General features: G+C 42.9%; 1 protein-coding gene across 1 annotated transcript in view; it reads right to left on the bottom strand.

The window, feature by feature from the left end:
* LOC132833391 (complexin-1) overlaps window positions 1-24,886 on the bottom strand; it is a 117,012-nt gene that overhangs the window by 19,972 nt on the left and 72,154 nt on the right. Inside the window, exon 2 of the mRNA XM_060851626.1 lies at window positions 9,866-10,041. Within this exon, the coding sequence (XP_060707609.1) occupies window positions 9,866-10,041 (176 nt within the window). The remainder of the gene's footprint in view (window positions 1-9,865; window positions 10,042-24,886) is intronic.

Below are 24,886 nucleotides of genomic sequence, written 5' to 3'. Positions count from 1 at the left end.
TGAGTCAAAACCCGCTTGTGTTCCCCCCACATCTCCTTTTAGATCTTGATTTACAAAGCCGCGCTGCATTTGCCCATTTTTTGGTTGTTATTTTCAGGGAGATTCAGAGTGGGTGTCTGCATATGACTCACTGCAACTTTTCTCATCCTATTTTCTGCTTCTCACTTCATTAAGGATGCAGTCACCTTCTTTGGTATCCTTTACCTACCATTTTTCTTTACTTCACTAAATGGGAAGTGGGCATTACTGGCTGGGCCAGCATTTGTTGCTCATCCCTAATTGCCCTTGAGAAGATGGTGGTAAACTGCCTTCCTGAACCACTGCAGTCTATGTGCTGTAGGTAAACCCACGATGCCCATAGAAAGAGAATTCCAGGATTTAACCCAGTGATACTTAAGGAACAGAACTATATTTCCAAGTCAGGATGGTGAGTGGCTTGGAGGGCAATTTGTAGGTGGTAGTGATCCCTTGCATCTGACTAGTCTTTGAGACAACTCTCCCAATTTTGACACGAACCTCTCAATATTACTAAGTATGACTGAGCAGGGTCAACAGGGCTCTTTCTGCTGTTGTCTTTTCTGGTGTCTAGGTTAATACCAGTCTTCGTAGAGATTGATACAATTGAGTGACTTGCTAGGCCATTTCAGAGGGCAGTTAAGAGTCAACCACATTGCTGTGGGTCTGGAGTCACATGTAGGTCAAACCAGGTGAGACCTGAAGGACATTAGTAATGAGATGGAATTTTCCAACAATTGACAATGGTTTCATGGTCATTGGTAGATTCTTAATTTCAGATCTTTATTTTTCATGCAGCAAGATGAGTGACATTCCACTATTGCTGGGAGTTCCGGTATTCAGGCCATTGACATCATATTTAATGCCCAGCTACACGTACTTCAGATCCTCCAAGGCAGGAACAGCCTCAAACACCATTCACTTAGTCTCAGATAGGGAAGCTGGCACCATGCTTTTCAGAGTGGAACCTGGAGTTCCTGGTGGACAGGCCGATAGCAAGGAGAACCATTCCCTAGCCTGCAGGTCCACCACAGGGGGCCAAGATTTCAAACACAGCTGGCTTGGACATAGCAGCCTACATCACTGCTGTCTCCAGAGTCAGACAGCATACACAGCAATGCAGGGAGAAGCTCAATGATCTTCTGCACTCTTCGAGGAGGCATGTCACTATTTTCTCTTTACTGCATCACACTTACTCTAACTTTGCTACTGCACACAAACTTGACCAACACTCATTTCTAACAAACTCACTACTGCATGCAGTATCTCCTCTCCCTTGCTCTCACTTCCCTCACCCTTCACAATGACTATCCCATCCTGCCTTTTGACTGAGGTACTATGCAATCACATAGCTTGGCAGCATTCACGAAAGGCACTGAACAAAATTTAGCTATGAGCCATAAAATGCAGCCTGTGCATGTGCATGAGATGGCTGTGTTCCTGTGCACAAAGCGACCTAGCAGGAATTAGGTGTCCCTAATTCCAAAGTGAAGTTTTGAAGGGCTGAAGTGCATTCTGAGTTGGTCTGTGATCAGCAATGATAATGTGATGGAGCTGGTGTTTTGCCAATGTTTGGACAAAAGATGAAGGAGAATGCTGTACGTGGAGCGTTCAAGACACGTTGGTGAAGGGAGACCGAGAGAAGCAAACAGTGAGCTGCATCTGCCAGGTAACCACTCTGACTTGAAATCAGGAACTGGTGCCAAATAGATTGTCAGGAGAGGAGGGGAGAATTGCAAACTGCATAAAATGAGTAGAGATGAGCTAATAATGAGATGCATTTGCTTAGAAATAAGGCATTCGTCATTCATTGGCGAGACTCAGAACTCATTGTTGAAACCTTTAGGGGAAAATTGGAACTCTTTTTTTCTTGGCAGTGAGATTTGGATTTTTCCAATCTGACTATATTTTCCCACATTTCTCGTCATGAGCCAAGCTGCTCAAAGTTTGGGAAAATTGATACAAAGAGAAAGAAAAGAAGAAAAAGAGAAGGTTTTAGCAGGTACAAAGGGAACAAATCAGCAGAGGCATTAGTGGTGGATAGAAAGTGCAGGGTGGTGCTTAAGAAAGCAATTAGGCAAAGCAGAAAGGGAATATGAGAGAGCTCTGGCCAGTAAAAGTAGCGACAATCCCAAGATATTCTGTAAGTATTTTACTGGGAAGAGGATAACCAGTGAACGAGGGACCAAGGGGACAATCTGTGGGTGGAACCAGAGGACATTGGTAGAGTGTTGAACCAATACTTCACATTTGTCTTCATTCACGAGAATAAGGATGAACCCAGGCAACCTGGGGAAGAGACAACAGGGTGCTTGAGCAACTCGACATAGGGAAGGTCAAGGTTTTGAAGGTGTGGAAGGCTTTAAAGTGGAAAAATGTCCAGGTCCAAATGAATTGTGGTCCAGGCTGCTGTGGGAGAAAGGAGCACTGATCCAAAGTTTTAGTTCCTCTCTCTCCACAGAGGAGGTACCAGGGGACTGACCAACTGCTCATATGGTTCCAACATTTCAGAAAGTTTTTAGAGATAAGTCAGAGAGAGAGGCCAGAGAGTCTCATGTCAAGGGTAGGGAAAATATTGGAGAAAATTCTGATGGGGAGTATCTCTCTACACTTGGAGAGACAAAGCTTGATCAGGGATAGTCAATATAGTTTTGTCAGAGGGAGGTCATATTGAACAAATTTGATTGCATTTTTTGAATTGATGACCAGGCATGTAGATGAAGGTTGTGTATTTGATGTAGTTTATATGGATTTGAACAAAGTGTTTGTTAAGAAGTCCCACATAGCAGACTTATCAAGAAGGCAACTGCACGTTGGATAGAGGGTAATTTGAGAAAGTGGTTTCCACATTAGCTCAGTTGTAGGATACAGAGGGTGATGAGAGAAGGCTCCTTGAGTGACTGGAAGCCAGTGTCCAGTGACGTACCACACGGTCTGTGCTGGGTCCCCCTATTATTTGCCATTTATACAAATGATAAAGATGACTGTGTGGGGTTTGGATGAGTACATTTACAGATTAGACAAAGAGTGGTCGATGGTTAACAGTGAGGCTGAGTGTCTTAGGTTACAAGAAGATATAAACAGAATGGTCAAACGGACAAATAAGTGGCCAATGGAAATTTAACCCTGAAAAGTGTGAAGTGATACACTTTGGAAGAAGTAATTTCACAAGGAAATATCCAATGAACAGTATTACATTAGAAGGTGCTGTAGAACAAAAAGACCTTAGAGTGTTTGTCTGTAGATCTTTGAAGGTAGAAGTTTAAGTTAGTACGGTGGTGATAAAGTCTCATGGGACACTTGTCTTTATCAATTGAGATTACAAAATCAGGGAAATCAGATCTTTGGTGAGACCACAGTCATTGTACTGTGTGCAATACTCTCTCCACAGATACTATCAGCTCTGCTGATGTTTTTCCTGCAATCTCTGATTTTCTGTTGTTCTGATCACCACATTACTGGAAGGAAGTGATTGCAATTGGAGGGGGTGCAGAGGAGATTCACCAGGGTGCTGTCCAGAATGGAGAATGTAAGTTATAAAGCAAAGTTGGACAGTTTTGGGGGTTTTCGTTGGAGCAGAGAAGAGAATTGAGAGTTGATTAATTGAGGTGTACAAGATTATGAAGGGCCTGAACAAAGTGGATAAGGAGCAGCTGCTCCCCTCAGTTGAAGGGTCAGCCAGAGGGAACATAGGTTCAAGGTGAGGGGTGGGAGGTTTTGGGGGATGTGTGGAGACACGGCCATTTTAAGGCCTGAATGGTCGTGTGAAACTTTTACAGATCCAGTTTTTTAATAGGTGGGGGAGCAATTGAGTGTACTAGGGAGGTTGGTTGGCTTTGGGGCAAGAGTGATTGTCAGCTGGTCAGGAGGCAATGGGTGGGTTTGGGGATAGTGAGGCCAGAATTGGGGAATAGTGACTTGTGATCTGGGGGTGGTGTGTGGATGGTCAGTGGCTGGTCCATGGGTAGTTGGATTGTGTTAGGGAATGAAAGGGGGTTGTCACTTTGGGTCTGAAATCATATCCTTGATTTCTCTCTCTCTCTCTCATCTCTATAGGGAGGCTTCCAGGTCAGGGAATAGTCCACTGTAGGTTTGTGTGCCAGGATTTTCACAAATATCTACAGCCAGCTCAGTCATACTCCTGGTCATGGATGATCTGGGCACCAAGAAGATTGGGCTGATTGGGCGGAGTAACTGAATCTTTAATCCTGAAGGGACATTTTACACAAACCTCTTGAAAATGTTGTGACAATTTTGTTGTCTATCACATGCAAGGATCAGAGATTATGACTATCACAAAATCATTGTTCAGCCACACGTTCTATCTAACAAGAAAAGATTTCAAATGCATGAGCACTTTCTTTTTACCATTGGGAAGTATTGACATTTCACACCATCGAAACACAAAATAAATATTTATTGACCTGGTTAAGAATAATAATTAATGGATATCATTAAAAGCAGAAACATCCATTTCTCCCTCACCTAATGTGATGCTGCTTAAATGTACTTTGAATTCTGTCTCTCTAGAGCTATTGTCATTTGATAATCAGCCATTTATTTACTGTTCTCCAGGACTTGAATGGGTCATTATCAACAACTTAGCACCACTTCTGAAAATGTGAATGTTATCTAAGGGTGGCTTTACAGAGGTGGAAGGTATAATAAGAGAAAGCTGATGGGTAGCAAGAGAAAGTTCTATATAATATACAATAGAATTAACAATTTAATTACTTTTATTTTACTTGAGATCAATGTTCATTTTCTTCACCAGGCAGTTTGTGAAATCAGCATCACGTTTTCGCTCAGTGAAACCTGTCAGCTGCATTTCTCTTTTTTTCTCCTTCACTGTTACCATCTCACATCACTCGTTCTTGACGTCACTTACCTCTCCTTTAAGGCACTCCTTAAAATCTAATTCTTTAACCATGCTTTTGTTCATACACTCTAATATCAGTTTGTGTAGTTTATTGCCAAATTTGTTTAGTAACATGCCTGTGAAGCACCTTGAGATGTTTTATGTTAAAAGTGCGATATAAATTAATGTTATTATCAAGCAAAATTTGAAACGGAGCCCAACTGAGGTTGTAATGGAAGATAGGTGATTTTAATATCATTTACCTTACAGGTTTTATTTTGAGCTAGTGGCATGTGGGTTTGGTTTGTGTGTATGAAAGGGTTTGATGATTAACTTGTCAGTATTCATGGAGCCATATCTCTTAAACTGATGTAGAGAGAGAAGCCCTGGGATGGTAATGGGGATTTATTTGCATTGGGAGAGTTTTAGGACCAGACAGTAAATTGAAGGTTAGTAATTCGCTTTCAACTAAAAGGATAGGAATTTACTTTTTATTGTTTAGGGTAAAAAAAACCCATAGCTTGGAAATCACTTCTTTTCAATTCACAGAGTTCCTGCTTGAAGTTAGACATGTGAAAGAGATTCTTAAAGAAGAGTTAGTTCAGAAAAGTTAGGAAATAGCTTACTTCGGTGTAAAGATTTTAGTTTGCAAATTCTAGACCAGAAATGTTTGGTTAGACCCCTGAAAGGGTTCCTCCAAGCTAAGGAATTGTAAAATCAGTTGTGGAAATGAACAAAATAGCTATGTCAAACTTATAGATGTGATAGAGAAGGGAATTCTGCAGGTATTTGGGTACTGTAATGTGATGGTGTTGAGATGGATGGGATTGTATTTTGCCATGTGTCTTTAATTCTTTAAAATTTACATATATATAATAGTTTGGGTTATTCTATTTTACCTTCATTTCTTTTGTGCTACTAAACTTGTGTTTTACAGTTAAACTAAATCTGTAGCATTGTGTGCTTGTATTTCAGAAAAGGACTACCTTGTTAAATTTTCAAAAATGATCTGTCAAGCCAGATTTCAGTCAGCAATCTAACTGTTCCAGTAATAACGTCAGTTGGGATCATAACAAGTTTCAGAAATGTAGATCATGGTCCTGGCGAGGTGTCCTCTTGGCCTGCCCCATGGCATTCTCTTGTCCATGGTTCTCAGTAGCACAGCATGGTCTTTCAGCTGGTGTGGCAGTCCCTCTGCTAGCATGACAGTCTCTCTGCTAGCATGACAGTCTCTCTGCTGGTGTGGCAGTCTCTCTGCTAGCGTGGCAGTCTCTCTGCTCGCGTGGCTGTCTCTCTGCTCGCGTGGCTGTCTCTCTGCTCGCGTGGCTGTCTCTCTGCTCGCGTGGCAGTCTCTCTGCTCGCGTGGCAGTCTCTCTGCTAGCGTGGCTGTCTCTCTGCTAGCGTGGCTGTCTCTCTGCTGGCGTGGCTGTCTCTCTGCTAGCGTGACAGTCTCTCTGCTAGTGTGGCTGTCTCTCTGCTAGCATGACAGTCTCTCTGCTAGCATGACAGTCTCTCTGCTAGCATGACAGTCTCTGCTAGCGTGGCTGTCTCTCTGCTAGCGTGGCAGTCTCTCTGCTAGCGTGACAGTCTCTCTGCTGGTGTGGCAGTCTCTCTGCTAGCGTGACTGTCTCTCTGCTAGCGTGGCTGTCTCTCTGCTAGCGTGGCTGTCTCTCTGCTAGCGTGACAGTCTCTCTGCTAGCGTGGCTGTCTCTCTGCTGGCGTGGCTGTCTCTCTGCTGGCGTGGCTGTCTCTCTGCTGGCGTGGCTGTCTCTCTGCTGGCGTGGCTGTCTCTCTGCTAGCGTGGCAGTCTCTCTGCTAGCGTGACAGTCTCTCTGCTAGCATGACAGTCTCTCTGCTAGCGTGGCTGTCTCTCTGCTAGCATGACAGTCTCTCTGCTGGTGTGGCTGTCTCTCTGCTAGCGTGGCTGTCTCTCTGCTGGTGTGGCTGTCTCTCTGCTGGTGTGGCTGTCTCTCTGCTAGCGTGGCAGTCTCTCTGCTGGCGTGGCAGTCTCTCTGCTAGCGTGGCTGTCTCTCTGCTGGTGTGGCTGTCTCTCTGCTGGTGTGGCAGTCTCTCTGCTAGCGTGGCTGTCTCTCTGCTAGCGTGGCAGTCTCCTGGGGTGCGAGAAGTTCCTGCCTGGGCATGTTCCGGAGGCTGTAGGAGGACATTGGGCAGGAGGCAGGTTCAGCAGCAGCGATGGCATCGTGGCCCAGCGCGGGAAGACGGAGCTAATCAAAGGAATCAAAGGCTGTTGAATGTCCTATGATGGAAGTTTAGGGAGCTAGGTAGAAATACACCAAGCAGCAGTTCTGAAATAGCTATCTCTGGATTATCTCAGTGCCATATGCAAATTAGTACAGAAATAGGAAGGAAGATGATGCAGGAAGAAGGGCTGTAAATTCCTGGGAAACTTGGACTGACTCAGGGGGAGATGTCACAGACTAAAACAATTCAGGATTTAGAACTGTAATGCGGAGGAATTTCTTCACCCAGAAAGTGATATGCCTGTGGGACTTTCTGCCAAAACATTGGACTGAGAAAAGGCTTATAAAAAGATCAAAGGGTATGGAGAGGAAGCAGAACCAGAGTACTGACATGGATGATCATACCGAGTGGAGGGTCAGGCTCAAGGATTGAATGGCCTTCTCCTGCTCCCAGTATCTGTGTTTCTATGGCACCTGTACACATCGCATAAATTACATCTCAACAGAACTGCACTGGAGTTCCTCAGAGAGGATTTTGCTTGAGCTGTTGGGGAGTAACTCAGCAGGAATGTAAGAACTGAGAGAAAATCATGGAAAGTAATCCCACAATGACAACATGCAGAGGGAGGCAGAAAATAGAGAATAGTAAGTTAAAAGGCAGAATCAAAGTAAGGGGAGAAGGTAATGAATTCTAAATCAGAGTTACATTATATGTACAAACGTGAATACATACAGTATAATTAATAACATGGGGGAGTTACACGCACTAGTTGCCTTGTAGGATTATAATGATGTGGCAAAAATGAAGACCAGGTTTAAGGAAAAGCAGACCTGAGTATATTCCTGGTTACAAGGTGTCCATAAAAGATAGCAAAGGAAATAAAGTAGGAGGGCTATTTGGTAAATGAGAAAGAAGATGTTTTAGAAGGTTCAAGGACAGAATTGATTTGGCTTTAACTAAAGTATTTGAAGTGTGTAATGATAGTTCTCACTGTGTGACAAACATGGTGTATATAGAGTCAATAGAAGTGAAGCTGGAGAAGCATAGCAAGTCAGACAGCATCACAGGAGCAGGAACGTCAACGATATTTATAGAACTCCAGCAAATGGGAAGAATATAGAGGAATGTATTTTCAAGAAAATTACACAACAGTCTAAACATCAAAGTGCAATAGAAATATTCTGGTAGTAGTACAGAAGACTTGTGCTCCAGAACTTGCGCTCCCCTAGCCAAGCTGCTCCAGTACAGGTCCAATACTGGCATCTACCCGACGACGTGAAACATTGTCCAGGAATGTCCTGTACACAACAAGCAGGACAAATTCAATGTGTAGCATGGTGGCACAGTGGTTAGCACTGCTGCCTCACAGCGCCAGAGACCCAGGTTCAATTCCCGCCTCAGACAACTGTCTGGGTGGAGTTTGCACATTCTCCATGTGTCTGAGTGGGTTTGCTCTGGTTTCCTCTCACAGTCCAAAAATGTGCAGGTCAGGTGAATTGGCCATGCTAAATTGCCTATAGTGTTGGGTGAAGGGGTAAATGTAGGGGAATGGGTCTGGGTGGGTTGCTCTTCGGAGGGTCAGTGTGGATTTGTTGGGCCGAACGGCCTGTTTCCACACTATAAGTAATCTAATCAGCCAATTACCACCCCATTTGTCTACTGTCAATCATCAGTAAAGTAATGGAAGGTGCCATCAGCAGTGTTATCAAGCAGCACCTGCTCACTGAGGCCTAGTTTGGGTTCCCCCAGGCCCACTCAAATCCTGACCTCAAAACAGCCCTGGATCAAACGTAAACAAAAGAGCTGAATTCCAGTCGGGAGAGTGATAGCCCATGACATCAAGGTCACATTTGATGGATGTGGCACAAAGAAACTGGGGGAAAATTCTCTGCTGGTTGGAGGCCTACCTGTCACAAAGAAGGATTGCTGCGGTTGTATGAGGTCAGTAATCTCCGTTCCTCAAGGTAGTGTTCTAAGCCCAACCATCTTCAGCTGTTTCAATGACCTTCCATCATAAGGTCAGAAATGAGTACGTTCACCAATGATTGTGCAATGTTCATCAACATTTGCAACTCCTCAGATACTGAAGCAATCCATGTTCAACTGCAACAAGACTTGGGCATTATCCAATGTTAGCCTGACATGAGGCATCTGCAAGGCACAAGTCAGGAGTGTGATAGAATAATCACCAATTGCTTTGATGTGTGCAGTTGCAACAACACTCAAGGACTTGACATCCAGGACAAAGCAGCCACTTGATTGACACCACATCCACAAGCAAACACTTCTCTGTATTCAACAGCACCACAACAGTTGGTATATTGCGTAAATCGACAGCAAGGTGAAGGGACAGAAAGTAACATGCAAAGCAAAACAAAATGAATAAACTTGCAGAGTGTCAATTTCTCTGAATTATATGTCACAGGCAATTGAATGAATTTTTAAAAAATATCTCTATCCTGAGAGTCTGAGACTGTAAAGAAAGAGGAGTCTTGATTATCACACCTCCAGCTACCTCACTTATATCATGACACTACTCATGTATTTCTACAGACATTGTAACCAGATATGTTATGACAAACTTCTAGAGCAGATGGGACATGGTGGGACAAAGGTAGGACCAATACTGCTACACTATAACAGCCATAATTTGAAAGGTTGCCTGAATATAAATTCAACAATTACCAGCAACTTACCACCTCTACATCATTAAATCAAATAATCAAACTGTTTCATGTGATTATGTGAGTGGTCATTGATATTTTTTCAACCAGGAAATCAATTTCTCACCTTGTCACGGATCCCTTGTCGCATTACTTCCCGTTCAGCCTCCATTTTTGCGTATTTTCCTGCACGTTCTTCCTCTGCTTGTCGAATAGCTTCTAATCTTTCTTCTTCCTTTTTCTCAGCGTCTGGATCCTTCTCTTCATCACCACCCAACATTTTTCCCATGTCTTTGGTGGCTCCTGAATTTGTGGGATGATGGAATGAACAGAGTTAGGAGATTGTCCACCAGAAAACTTTATCCTCAAATACTTTACAAAAGATACGTCTACATCATGTGTATTAAGCATTTCTAGGACAAAGCATAGAATGGAAAAAATTGACAGCAAGGATTCCACAGCTTCCTTTCATGCTGTTCAATTCTAATGCAGTGTTATCCACAGTATTCTGTAGTAGGATCATACTGGATACTATTTCTGATATGGGCTGTTCTCTGGTCAATAATGCTCAGGTTATGACAATCTATCCCATTAGTCTAATGGACCACCTGGTTTGAATCAGCATTGTTGAAATTCAGTGCTGGGCAATGAACAGCTCTGTCTATTCAGAAACCATAGCCACGATCTTAATTTGTTGAAATCACATCCATTTGCACAGAATTAAGGTCAGGCCCATCTGGTCTCTCAAGGAATCCATAGGAAATTCTACAATTATTGACAGGACATATTGATGCAGTCAAAAAAATTTTACTCACCAATATCCCACTGCACCTTGTTTAATGTTAATGCAGTTATAAGGGCCTTGGTGAATCCATACCTGAGGTAATGCATGCAGTGTCAGTCTCTCAATCTGAGAATTACCAAGAGAATGTGCAATAGAACTTCACTGGGCTAATATTCGGGATGACAGGACTGTCCTATGAAGAGAATTTGATTTGACTGGGTCCGTATACACTAGAGTTTAGAAGGATAGCAGGGGATCTGATTAAATGAATAAAATTCTCATAGGGCTGTACAGATTAAAAACAGGGACGATGTTTTCCCTAGTTGGGGAGTCTAGAACCAGAGGTTGTAAACTCAGCATACGGAGTAGACCATTTGGGACTGAGCTGAGGAAACTTTTCTGTGTTGAAAGGGTAGTGCAACTGTGGATTCCTCTACAACAGAAGGCTGCAGAGACCACTGAGTATATTCAAAAAAGAGACAGACACTGTTATAGGTTTTAAAGGCCTCAAGGGATATGGGGAGAAAGCGGGAATACACCATTGAGTTAGAGGATTGAATGGCAGGGTAAGTATAAGGGGCTGAGTGGCCTTTTTTATAAACAAGTTGCTCATTAATCCCCTCTCTTAATCCACTCCTGGTGCACAATGGCTGCAGTGTGTACCGTCTACAGCATGCAGTAGCTCACAACATTTCTTCAACAGCAACTTCTAAACATTGATCACTACCAGCCAGAAGAACAAGGGCAGCAGGTTCATGGGGATGCCTTTACCTCAGAGATTCCCTTCAATCACATGCCATCCTGACCTGGAACTATAATACAGGTTCCTTCATGGCTGGCTCACTGTGGGTGTACCTAACCATTTGGATTGCAGCAGTTTAGAAAGTGGGTCACCAGTTACTTTACCATGGGGCAATTAGAAATGGGCAATAAATATTGGCTTTGCTTATGATGCTCACATTCCAACAATTAACAAAACTAATAAGAATATTCATGACTACTTTTTCTTGCTGAGCAGCTCGATTCTCAGATGTGGTGTTTATATGATAGAACATAACCTTTAACAGCTTAACAAAATGCAAAAAGCATCTCACATAACAGCGAGACTTTAGTGCTACATTGGGAATTCCTGAATACAGACAAAATGTGTAAGTCCAGAAAGGTCTGTTGTGATGGCAATACCTGCAGATACTCATTGATGGGCTGCAGTAGGCCAGCTGTCTTCATATTGGACAGAAATCCTGAGACTTTTTTTGATCTAACAGTGATAGAAATTGAAGGATTGTCTTGATTTTCTAAGATCAGGGCCCTGTGAACTTGGCAAAGAGCAGAGCAAGGAATTACTCCAATGGGTTTATTTTGCTTGATGTATCTTGGAAGGTGTGAAAATAAGTTTCAGGTGTAATAAAACAGAACAGTGTAAGGAGTGACACAGTGGCGCAGATATAGCTGGATGTATGCAGACAGTATACTGGCACCTTCAATTTCGGAGACACCAAGGTACAAGCAGACAATGATTTGGAAAAAGGAGTTATTGACAAATCCAACATTCCTGTGATGGCAGCACAAGGACAATATTGTTAGATTACACAATGGAGCAATTCAATGTTTTCTCTCCTTATGTAAAATATGCACTGATGACCAACATGAGACATAATTGTCTTAATCAATCATATAAACATGTTTCTAATTACTCTGGAATAAGTGGGACCTGAATCCAGATGCAGGGACACTGCCACTGTGTCACAGGTGTTCCATCCTGAATAACAGTTAGCATTTTTCTCTTTCTTGGAATATGTGCCTTCGATAATGAGAAGCAATCGAGGATAAAGACACACCTGCATTCCTGATGAGAAATTTACTGGTTTGGAGCCCAACGGAGGGAATGAACAAAGAGCAGTTGGAGTATTTCGTGTGGGTTAGATAGGCTTCAGATTGGTTTCTCAGGTCAGTGCAACATCGAGGGCCGAAGGGCCTGTACTGTGCTGTAATGGTCTATGTACTGATTAAGTAATAGCAATTGACCCATGTCATTCATTAAATCTAATCCAGGATGGTACTGGTCAGTCTCATTTGTTAGCACACAGTTTCCTTGGCTTCTTTTGTGTTTGTTTGAAGCACTCCATGCTTCAGATTGAAACAACATCAAATCAGCAGAGATTTTGTTTACTGTGTAAGACATGTAATTCTCTCTGAAGAAAATGTCCAACCAACTGTCCAGCTGGAAAAAGCCTAATATTTGGAATTACTCCATGTGTGAAAGGATAAATAATTAATTCAAACCGTACTGATGACCAGCACAGAGCATTGAAAAAATTCCATCTTTGTCCAATTTGTAACACTTAAACCATTACAGAATTATTTTGCAGGTATTTCTGTCAGATTGATCTCCATTTATCCTCAGACCCAGCCTGAACAATCATTAACACAGCTCCACCACACTGTTGAATTATTGTAAACTTCACTCAGTTCTCCCACAATAGATCATTCCATCTTCAAATCATCATCTCAGAGGGACCTATTTTCCTTTATATTTGAAGACATAGAACATGGAACAATAAAGCACAGAACAGGCCCTTCGGCCCTCGATGTTGCGTCAACATATGAACTATTCTTGGCTTGTCCCCCTACAGTATCCCAAAGTCATCCATGTGGATCTGCCAACAGCTCCATGTTCTGGGTGCTGGGAGGTTCAGGGTGCTGAGAGTGTCTGGGTGCTGAGAGGGTCTGGGTGCTGAGAGTGTCTGGGTGCTGAGTGGGTTTGGGTGCTGAGTGGGTCTGGGTGCTGAGTGGTTCTGGGTGCTGAGTGGGTCTGGGTGCTGAGTGGGTTTGGGTGCTGAGTGGGTCTGGGTGCTGAGAGGGTCTGGGTGCTGAGTGGTCTGGGTGCTGAGAGGTTCTGGGTGCTGAGTGGTCTGGGTGCTGAGTGGGTCTGGGTGCTGGGAGGGTCTGGGTGCTAAGTGGGTCTGGGTGCTGGGAGGGTCTGGGTGCTGAGAGGGTCTGGGTGCTGAGTGGTTCTGGGTGCTGAGTGGTTCTGGGTGCTGAGTGGTCTGGGTGCTGAGTGGTTCTGGGTGCTGAGTGGGTCTGGGTGCTGGGAGGGTCTGGGTGCTAAGTGGGTCTGGGTGCTGAGAGGGTCTGGGTGCTGAGTGGTTCTGGGTGCTGAGTGGTCTGGGTGCTGAGTGGTTCTGGGTGCTGAGTGGGTCTCTGGGTGCTGAGAGGATCTGGGTGCTGAGTGGGTCTGGGTGCTGAGTGGGTCTGGGTGCTGAGAGGGTCTGGGTGCTAAGTGGGTCTGGGTGCTAAGAGGTTCTGGGTGCTGGGAGGGTCTGGGTGCTGGGAGGGTCTGGGTGCTAAGTGGGTCTGGGTGCTGAGAGGGTCTGGGTGCTAAGTGGGTCTGGGTGCTAAGAGGTTCTGGGTGCTGGGAGGGTCTGGGTGCTGGGAGGGTCTGGGTGCTGAGTGGGTCTGGGTGCTGAGTGGGTCTGGGTGCTAAGAGGTTCTGGGTGCTGGGAGGGTCTGGGTGCTGGGAGGGTCTGGGTGCTGAGTAGGTCTGGGTGCTGAGTGGGTCTGGGTGCTAAGTGGGTCTGGGTGCTAAGAGGTTCTGGGTGCTGGGAGGGTCTGGGTGCTGGGAGGGTCTGGGTGCTGAGTGGGTCTGGGTGCTGAGTGGGTCTGGGTGCTAAGTGGGTCTGGTCGCTGAGAGGGTCTGGGTGCTGAGAGGATCTGGGTGCTGAGTGAGTCTGGGTGCTGGGAGGGTCTGGGTGCTGAGTGGGTCTGGGTGCTGAGTGGGTCTGGGTGCTGAGTGGTTCTGGGTGCTGAGTGGTCTGGGTGCTGAGAGGTTCTGGGTGCTGAGTGGGTCTGGGTGCTGGGAGGGTCTGGGTGCTGAGAGGGTTTGGGTGCTGAGTGGGTCTGGGTGTTGAGAGTGTCTGGGTGCTGGGAGGTTGTAGGTTCTGAGTGGTTCCTTCAGAGGTCAGTGAGGATTCTTACTGCAATAGAAACAGTAGCAGCATTTTATCAGAAATTTGCACCAAGCATTCTATACCTACTTTTACACAACACAATAAAGAGATTATTGATAAAGCCTCACAATAGGGTGACAATGGACAGATTTGACTCATATTTAATGGCAGTGGCACTCTGTGCGTGGTTTTAATGTCAGTCAAAACTGCAAAAAACGTGACAGTGGATTGACAACAAGTTGAACACCTCATGGACAACATAATAAGAGAAGTGTGTATTAGGACAATGTACAGCAGGCAATTGTGTGATGTTGGGTGTGGAACTGGTGCAGAATGAAACAAATGAAGTTTGTAACAGTTATGTCATGTGCCATGTAACAGGTAAAATGTTAAAAGCGTGTGTGTGTCTATAATGGGCCAGTGAAAGTTTAAGACAAAGGTCAGCAGGCTGAAAGTACATTACTGCAAGTCCATCCCAGATATTGCACTGAGGTTTCCACTGAATGATTCAGCTCACACAAACTGTAACTGGTCTTTGGTATTATCTGATGGTGAGGCTGGAATAGGAAGAGAGGAAGAAGTGGTTTGAAGGGGAGAAGTGGGGACACATGTACAGTTATATATTCATTAAGGGATCAGGGTTGTGCTGTTTCAAACTCCACTCCCTCCAGTTGAAGCCACCAGGTAAAGCTGGAAGAAACACAGGCAGAATGATGCCCTTCAGTGCTGTACGAATTCTGTGATTCTATGATAATGGACATCATAATCTAGCAGAAGAATTCAGAGTTGTTGAACAATCATCCTTCAGCAGAGAGGGAGATGCCTGGTTAATATTTTTCATTTTGCAGGATTAATTGAGGGTCATTTCAAAAATATGTAACTAACTTTAATGCACTCTGCAATGTTTGCTGGTTGAAATGTTCTAGATGCATGTACAGACTGTACAGACATCCCCGAGTTGCAACCAGGTTCCATTCTGCAATCCATTTGCAAGTTGATTTCCAAGTTGGAACATAATATAGGACAATATAAAGTAGCCACTTTTAAGGAAATGTTCATATGTTGGGTCTTTAAAATGACATGTATAGGATTGCGTTGTAAGTAGGACATTCATAAAGCAGGGACCCCCTTTAAGGTCATTTCCTGAAGACTGTATTTAAGACCAATGCCACCACTAGGTGGAGCACAACAAGCATGTGCACAGAACTGTCTGAAAAATGAGGAGAAAGTGAGGTCTGTAGATGCTGGAGATCAGAGCTGAAAATGTCTTGCTGGAAAAGCACAGCAGGTCAGGCAGTATCCAAGGAACAGGGGAATCTGAAAAATGAATCTCTTTGTAAAATAACGGCAACAATATGTGATACGAGAAGTCGAATATGAATCAGGATTTTAAAATTATTCAATAAAGTAGAATTTCACTTACTTCCCATTCCTGCACTGAAATTAATGGGCATTTTCCCAAGTTCAAAATCTCAGCCAGTTTACAGATTACAATTCCAAAGAAAGTCATATTGGATCCAAAACATTAATTGTTTTTCTCTCCACAGGCACTGCCAGACCTGCTGTTTCTCCAGCATTCTCTTTTTGTGACAAATCACAGCCATTGGTTTGCTATAAACTCTTACTATAAACTCTGCAATTGATTAAATTCTATGGAGTTTGACTTTACAGAGGTTTATAAAATCATGAGGGGCATGGATAGGGTAAATAGACAAGGTCTTTTTCCTAGGGTGGGGGAGTCCAAAACGAGAGGACAGAGGTTTAAGTCGAGAGGAAAAAGATTTAAAAAGACCTGAGGGGCAATTTTTTTTCATGCAGAGGGCGGTGCATGCATGGACTGAGCTGCCAGTGGAAGTGGGTACAATTACAGCATTTAAAAGGCATCTGGATGGGTATATGAATAGGAAGGTATGACCAAGTGCTGGCAAATGGGACTTAGTCATATTGGGATGCCTTGTCAGCAGGGACGAGTTGGACCGAAGGGTCTGTTTCCATGCTGTATGGCTCAATGAATATAAGAGGGTGACCACCCAAAAATAGGCATGGCTTAGTGCAGGTTCAAAAGTGATTATTTGGCTTTCTGCTTCAGATGAAAATCAAAATGTCCCTACTTGCTGTCCCATTGTGGTAGCAGGAGTTTAAAGTGTCAGACTGAAGATTGAATTTACGATCTCTAACTCAGGAGAAAGAGCAGGCAGGTAACCAACCTGATATTAAATTAGAATTGAGTGCAGCAAATTAACTTTTGTCCTTGACACACTTCCTAGTGCCTGACAAGTCTGCTGAGAGCCATCTACTTTGACAACAAACATTTAGTGAATGTTCAGTATCAGAAAGAAACCCTTTTTCATTTTAATTGATGATCTGCCTCCACTGTATATTCTTTATCCCCAAAATATTTGGTCATCAGCTTACTTGGTTACTAAAGTTCTACATGGTAGGTTAGTACAAAATCACAAGAGATTCGGGGGGGTTGGCTAGGTGGTCATGGAAGACAGAGGGTAGAGATGGGAGGGTGTTTTTCAGAATGAAGATCGGTAATTAGTGGTGTTCCATAGGGATCAATCCTAGGTCCTCTGTTGCTTGTAGTTTATATAAATGATCTGGAGGATATTGTGGGTAGTCTGATAATTTGCAGATGATACGAAGATTGGTGGAGTTGCTGACAGTGCTGACAATTGTGAATAGGTACAACAGGATATAGATTGACTGGTGACGTGGGCTCAGAAATGGCAGATACGAGGTGATACACTTTGAAGGATCAAATGTCAGTGTGAATTATACTGTAAATGGCAGAACCCTCCGGAACATTAACATACAGGATCTGGGGCTGCAGGCCCACAGTTCTCTAAAAGTGGCAACACATGGGCTAAAGGTAATTGTTTTCACCAGAAAGATCTAATCACTGAGGCTTTTAAAACCCACTCCTGTATTTATTATAATCAAAACAAAATGTTTTCAATTAAAAAAAAGTGTAATAATTCTGGATGTAAGTTTGCTCACTGAGCTGGAAGGTTTGTTTTCAGACGTTTCATTATCACACTAGGTAACATCATCAGTGAGTCTCCAGTGAAGCATTTTATTTATGAGTTTAGATTTCCTTGGGTTAGTGACATCATTTCCTGAGATTATGTCATTTCCTGTTCTTTTTCTCAGGGGGTGGTAAATGAGATCCAAGTCAATGTGTTTGTTGATAGAGTTCCACTTGGAATGCCGTGCTTCTAGGAATTCTTGTGCATGTCTCTGCTTGGCTTGTCCTAGGATGGATGTGTTGTCCCAGTTGAAGTGCTGTTTTTCCTCATCTGTATGTAAAGATACTAGTGAGAGAGGGCCATGTCTTTTTGTGGTTAGTTGATGTTCATGTATCCTGGTGGCTAGTTTTCTGCCTGTTTGTCCAATGTAGTGTTTGTTACAGTTCTTGCAAGGTATTTTGTAAAGGCATTAATTTTATGTAGTCTGCATAGGGCCTTTCAAGTTGATTAGCTGCTGTTTTCGTGTGTTGGTGGGTTTGTGAGCTACCACGCTACCAAGGGGTCTGAGTAGCCTGGCAGTTATTTTCAAGATGTCATTGATGTAGGGGAGATAGCTAGCCACAAAAAGACATGATCCACACTCACTAGTATCTGTACAAAAAATGAGGAAGGACACCACCTCGACTGGGACAACACATCCATCCTTGGACAACCCAAACAGAGACACACATGAGAATTCTGAGAAGCATGGCATTCCAACTGGAACTCTATCAACAAACACATTGACTTGGATCCCGTTTACCAATCTCCCCAAGAAAAATAACAGGAAATGACATCACCACGAGAAATGACACCACCACAGGAAATGACATCACCAAACCAAGGAAACCTAAACTCATAAATAAAAAGCAGGCCATACCACCAGTGCTTCACTGGACGCTCACTGATGATGTTACTTAGTATAGTGACGAAACATCTGAAAACAAACCTTCCAGCTCAGCGAGCAAACTTACATCCAGAAATTAAACCTCAGCTACAAATTTTCTGAAACTTGCTAGTGCAATAATTGGTTAACATACTGTCAGTAATAGAGAAATACAAATGATTATTTCTCAAAATATCCCTAGATCATAAATCTAAATATATATGCACATGCGCTTAATACTTCAAAACTTAAATCCTCCAAGTAATATTAAAAATAAAGTGTCTTTGTAACAATAGCACCAGAGAATGGATTCTTCACTACTTTTCATATCTGGAAGAAATATCCATAAAGTAAATAGCCTGAGACAATGGCTGTGGAACCGTTCATAGTGGCTTGTACCTTCAAGTAAATAATATTAACCTGTGAATAATGGACCCAGAGTGTATAGATTGCTTAACTTAGAGGTTGTTGTGGCACAGTGGTAGTATCCCTATCTCTGAATAAGGAGGCATGGGTTCAAGTCCCACCAGCTCTGTGTGTAACAAATTCTCCGCACAGGTTGATTAGAAAATATAATACCAATTGTGGAACTTGGGTTCTTGTGGTGTAATGGCAGTGTCACTACCTCTGGGCTAAATGACCCAGGTTCAAGTCCCACCTGCTCCAGCAGTATAAGACCACAGGAACAGAAATAAGCCATTCGGCCCCTTGGGCCTGCACTGCCAATCAATATGTTCATGGCTGATCCTATATTCTTCACATCCACTTTCCTGCCCTTTCTCCATAACTCTTGATTACCTGACTGATCAAGTCTCAAATATGTGGGCTTTTCTGGCTTTTGCCCGAAATGTCGACTCTCCTCCTCCTCAGATGCTGCCTGACTTGCTGCGCTTTTCCAGCACCACACTCTTATCTCCAGCATCTGCAGTCCTCACTTTTGCCTAAGTCTTAAATATATACAAGGAGTCTGCCCACAGCTCTATGTGCCAAGTATTTCCAAAAACTCACAACCCTCAGAGAGAAGAAATTCCTCTACAGCTCATCTCAGTCTTAAGTTGGCACCCCTTTATTCTGACACCATGCTCTCTGGTACTAGACTCTCCCACGAGGGGAACATCTTCCCAGCATTGACCCTGTCAAGCCCTTTAAGAATCCGATATGTTTCAATGAGTTCAACTCTCATTCTTCTGAAACTCCAGTGAATAGAATCCCAAGCTTTTTTTTATCATTGTTCATAATATAATCTCTCCATACCAGGGATCATCCGAGTGAATCTTGTCTAAACCATTTATGAAATGATATCTTTTCCTTAAATTAGGGACCAAAACTGCTCTCAGTGCTCCAGATGAGGTCTCACTAGCACCCCACCCAGTTACAGTAAGACTCTTAGACTCCAACCCCTTTGAAATAAGAGCCAACATTCCATTATCCTTCCTGCTGCACATCTATGCTAGTTTTCTGTGTTTTGTGCAAAGGTTCCCCTGAGTCCCTTTGAGTTGAGGCCATTTGCAGTTTCGTTCTACTTAAATAATAATCTGTTTTTTTGTCCTCCTTTCCAAAATTAAAAACTTCCCATATTCCCACATCATTCTCCACTTTCCAACTTTTTGCCCACTTATTTAACCTATCAATATTTCTCAGTAAAATGTTTGCATCCTTCTCGCAATCTGCCTTTCCACTTATTTTTGTGTCATCTGCAAATTTGGCCACAGCATATTCACTTCCATCCTCCAAGTCATTAATAGATGTCATAAATATATTATATATTAAAAATTATACATTAAAATAGCTAGCTCTCTGAACAAAACGCTCTAGTGTTGCAGTGGCATTGTCGCTACCTCTAAGCCAGAAGGCCTGGGTTCAAGTCCCACCTGCTGCAGAGGTGCTTCTGAACAGGCTGCTTAAGGATATCTAGATGTCTGAACTGTACGATAAAGTGTTCTTGTTGGTGACCTATCTTCTATTCTTGCGTAATTTAAATAAGTTCACTTGATTTATTAAAGCACCTTATGGTAATTAGCATGAACGTTCCCACCAATGTGTTCACTGGTCAATGAGTCTTTGAGCTAGGGAAATCTTGACTTTGCAGTTAATGTTAAGAAGCATGTTTAAGTCACAGTCTAGTAGTTGCTTTAATTGTTATATACTGAAATTATCAAAAAAATTAACAATTATAAAGCACCTTCCATGACCTCACCACATTTCAAAAAGAGCTTAAGAGACAATAAAGTATTTTCTAAATGTGAAGTGAATGTTTCTGTACTCCTAGAGGACAATAGGCTGATCTCTTATTACAAAGACACATGATGATGAGCTTAACCTGAAGGTCACCATTCATCAAACAAAGTGGAGAGGATAGAGACTTCATGGTAACCTCAGCAAGCACAGGAATTGAACCCACACTCTTGGTCATGCTCTGCATTACAAACCAGCCAGCCAAACTAACAACCCTCTTTTGAAATGTAATCTCCGTTGCAGGATAGGAAATGAGGTAGTCAATTCAAGCATGGAGAGTTTCCACAAACAGGGGTTAGTGAGGACTGCAGATGCTGGAGTGTCAGAGTCGATAAAGTGTGGGGCTGGAAAAAGCACAGCAGGTCAGTGTAGTACTCGAGGACAGGCGAGTCAACGTTTTGATCCCAGTCGTGATGAAGGGCTTATGCCTGAAACATTGACATTCCTGCCCCTCGGATGCTGCCTGACTTGCTGTGTTTTTCCCAACGCCACACTTTGTTGACTCTGAGTTTCCACAAATAACACATTAACCACCACCGATTCTGTTGTAGATAGCAGCTGAGAGATAAACATTAATACTGGGATATACCACCTTGGACTTTCTCAAAATAGGGATTTTTTACAACAGTTTGAGAGGGAAGCCTGAAGAGTCTTGAATTGGTATTGCATCCATATATATTGCACTTCTGATACTGTGGCATTCACTTAGCACTGACCTGCTGATGCAGTGCTACCTCAGTACTGACCTGACAGCATAATGTTCCCTTAGCAGTGATCTTCTGACAGTGCATCACTCCCTCAGCACTACCTTAAACTTCTTTCATGGGACATGGATGTCGCTGGCTGGGTCAGTCATTCTTGTCTATCTCCCATTTCCCTTTAGAAGGTATTTGTGAGCTGCCTTCTTGAACCACTGCAGTCCATTTGGTGTTGGTAGGCACAAATACTATTAAGGAAAGAGTTTCAGGAATTTGGACCCAGCGACAGTGAAGGAACATGATATATTTCCAAGTCAGGATGGTGAGTAGCTTGGAGGGGAACTCGCAGGGGGTGGTGTTCCCATGTCTCTGCTGCCTTTGTCCTTCTAGATGGAAGTGGTCATTGGTTTGGAAGGTGCTGCCTGAGGAGGTTTGGTGAATTTCTGCTGTGCAGAAATTGTAGATGGTACGCACTGCTGCTACTGACCGTCAGCGGTGAAGGGAGTGAATGTTTGTGAACGTTTGTGCCAATCAAATGGGCTGCTTTGTCCTGGATGGTGTCAAGCTTCTTGAGTGTTGTTGAGCTGCACCCATCCTGGCAAGTGGGGAGTATTCCATCACACTCCTGAATGTGTCTTGGAGAAACGCTTTGGGGAGGCAAGAGGTCAGTTACTTGTTGCTGAACTCCTACCCTCTGACCTGTTCTTGTAAGCATAGTTTTTGTGTATGACAGATTGGAGAATGTTACTTAAAGGGATGATGGTGGAACGGCAATGGCAAACACTCAGAGAGTGTTTGGGTGAACTGCAACAATTTTGAATTCCTGTCTGGCGACCAAACCATAGCTTACAAATAAAAGTAGAGATTGTATTAGATCCAAGGAAGAAGTATACAAACTGGCCAGAAAAAAAAAGTAACAGAGCAATTTAGAAACCAGCAAGTGGGTGAGAGAGGGATTAATTAAGAAAGGAAAAATATCGATCGAAAGTAAGCCTGTGGGGAACATAAAAACTGAGAGAAAAAATTTGAAGATGAATGTAGGTCTGTTACAGTAAGAAATGGGAATCTACAATGGGGAATAAAGAAATAAATGAGTAAAAAATGAGGTCTGCAGATGCTGGAGATCACAGCTGCAAATGTGTTGCTGGTCAAAGCACAGCAGGTTAGGCAGCATCTCAGGAATAGAGAATTCGACGTTTCGAGCATAAGCCCTTCATCAGGAATGGGATATAAATGGCCAACTAAAGACATACTTTGGTTCTGTGTTCACAAAAGAGAACACAAATAACATATCAGAAATGCTGGGAAACAAACACAGGGTTTAGTGTGAGAGAGGAACTGAAGGAAATCAATATTAGCAGCAAAATGGTGTTGGAGAAATTGGTGGAATTGAAGGCTGATAATCTAGTTTTCTTAAGGAAGTGGCCCTATAAATGATGGATGCACTGGTGGTAATCTTCCAAGATTCTACAGAATCTGGAACAGATGCTAAAGATTGGAAGGTAGCTAATGTAACACTTGATTTAAGAAGGAAAGTAGAAAGAAAATTGAGAACTCTAGACCATAGTGTCATAGAATCATATAGCACGGAAACAGATCCTTAGGTCCAACTAGTCCATGCCGAACATAATCCCAAACTAAAATTGTCCCACTTGCCTGCTTCTGGCCCAAGTTCCTCCAAATCTTTTCTATCCATGTGCTTATCGCTTTCTCTGTCTGTTTAAAGACTAATCCATTATTTATTCTTTGGATGCAGATAAATAACATCAGCATTCCTCATATTGAACTCCATCCACCAGTTTACAACATGCTTAATATGTTTATGATCTTCTGATAGTTTCTTCTCCTGACCCAGATCATTTCACACTTGTTTAGTAACTGACTCAGTCACTCTGTTCCTTATGATAATTCAAGTAATGTCCTCAACCTAATTAAAAGTCACAGGTCAATAGATTTCCCATTTTTCCCTTCCCTCTCTTCTTAAGTAACATAGTGGTGTTTGCGATTTATCAATCCAAAACTAACAATTTCTAAACAATGTCTTGGAAAATTGTGACAATGCTCTTATAAATTTCCCACCGATTTTGAAGTTATAGATTTCAAATTGGGTCATATAGCAAGAGAAAGAGTGGATCACCATCAATAACTGCAAAGACCTCTTAGAAAGGTGTGTAGGTCTTGAAGCTTAGCGTGAACGTTGCGTAACAACTATCTTTGATTCAACTGGGTTATTATTTTATTTGAAACACTGCTCCTTAACTTGAGTTACATCAAAACAAAAGCAGAATATGACTAGGTGCTGGTGATGAAAGAACAGTATGTCAACTGCCAAAACTGGCAGTGAGTTCAGAAAGGTAAAAGAGAGAATAAAAGCAATCTTGGTTAGGACAGTTCCAACCCACTCCATCACCACCACAACCACAGCAACAATTGACTGCACATAGCCTCCATTGAGCCACAAATACATTTATTTCAAAATGTTCATCCATATTCAAATTTCTACATGGACTTCCTTCTATATCTAACCTCCTTCATATCTATAAAAATTTCTGACTCCTAATCTGACTTTTTGTTCACTGAACCCCATGCAACCTACCCCATAACTATGGACCATAAATTCAGTTGCTTGGGTGGATGCAGAAATATAGTTTCCCTTTGTGGGAGAGTCGAAGACCTGAGGGCACCATTTCAAGGTAAGTGAACACCCTTTAAATGAAATGAGGAAGATTTTTTTCTCTCAAAGGGCAGTAAGTGTTTGGTATTCTTTACCTTTTTAATCAGGAAGGAGATCAAGAATTATGGGGAAAGTGAAGCAAGTATAGTTGAGGATTATTGCATCAGCCATGATCTTGTTGAATGGGCTGAATTAATCTGCTTCTGCTCCTACAGCTGATGGTCTACACGCCCAAGGTCAGTTTGGGGGAAAATGCAACAGTCCATGTTAAAAGATTAAATGCTGGAGCATGTGGAAAACGGTGATCGATGTAACAGCCAGCCATCTGTCATCCTGGTGCAGTGTTCTTAGAACAATAATCAATCTGAAATTATCTTTCCAGGCCAGTTCCTATTTGCAAGCAACAGCGTTTTTGTTCTTTCCGTTTTTGAAAAAACAAGCTTCTGTCCAAAATTCAAAATCTGATTCTGAACTGTAGTCCATAGCTCCAAACTAAGAATTAGAAAAACTAAAGTAAAACCAGTGACACTCAACAGGACATGGGGTAAACCATTTAGGACTGGGATGAGGAGAGGGTGGAGTGTCTGTGGGATTCACTACCATAGAACATTGCCCTTGTCAAACATGGTAAGATTTCAAGAAGGTGTTGTATATAATACTTCAGGCTAAAGGGCCAAAGATTACGGGGAAAAGTTATTGAGTTGGACAATCAGTATAATCATATTGGCGGCACGGTGGCACAGTGGTTGGCACTGCTGCCTCACAAATGCCAGAGACCTGGGTTCAATTCCCGACTCAGGCGACTAACTGTGTGGAGTTTGCACATTCTCCCTGTGTCTGCGTGGGTTTCCTCTGGATGCTCCGGTTTCCTCCCACAGTCCAAAAATGTGCAGGTCAGATGAATTGGCCATGC

The sequence above is a fragment of the Hemiscyllium ocellatum genome, chromosome 36 (assembly GCF_020745735.1).
Source record: "Hemiscyllium ocellatum isolate sHemOce1 chromosome 36, sHemOce1.pat.X.cur, whole genome shotgun sequence".
Lineage (NCBI taxonomy): Eukaryota > Metazoa > Chordata > Chondrichthyes > Orectolobiformes > Hemiscylliidae > Hemiscyllium > Hemiscyllium ocellatum.
Note: the sequence above shows the minus strand (reverse complement) of the source record. Positions and strands in the feature narration are given on the sequence as shown.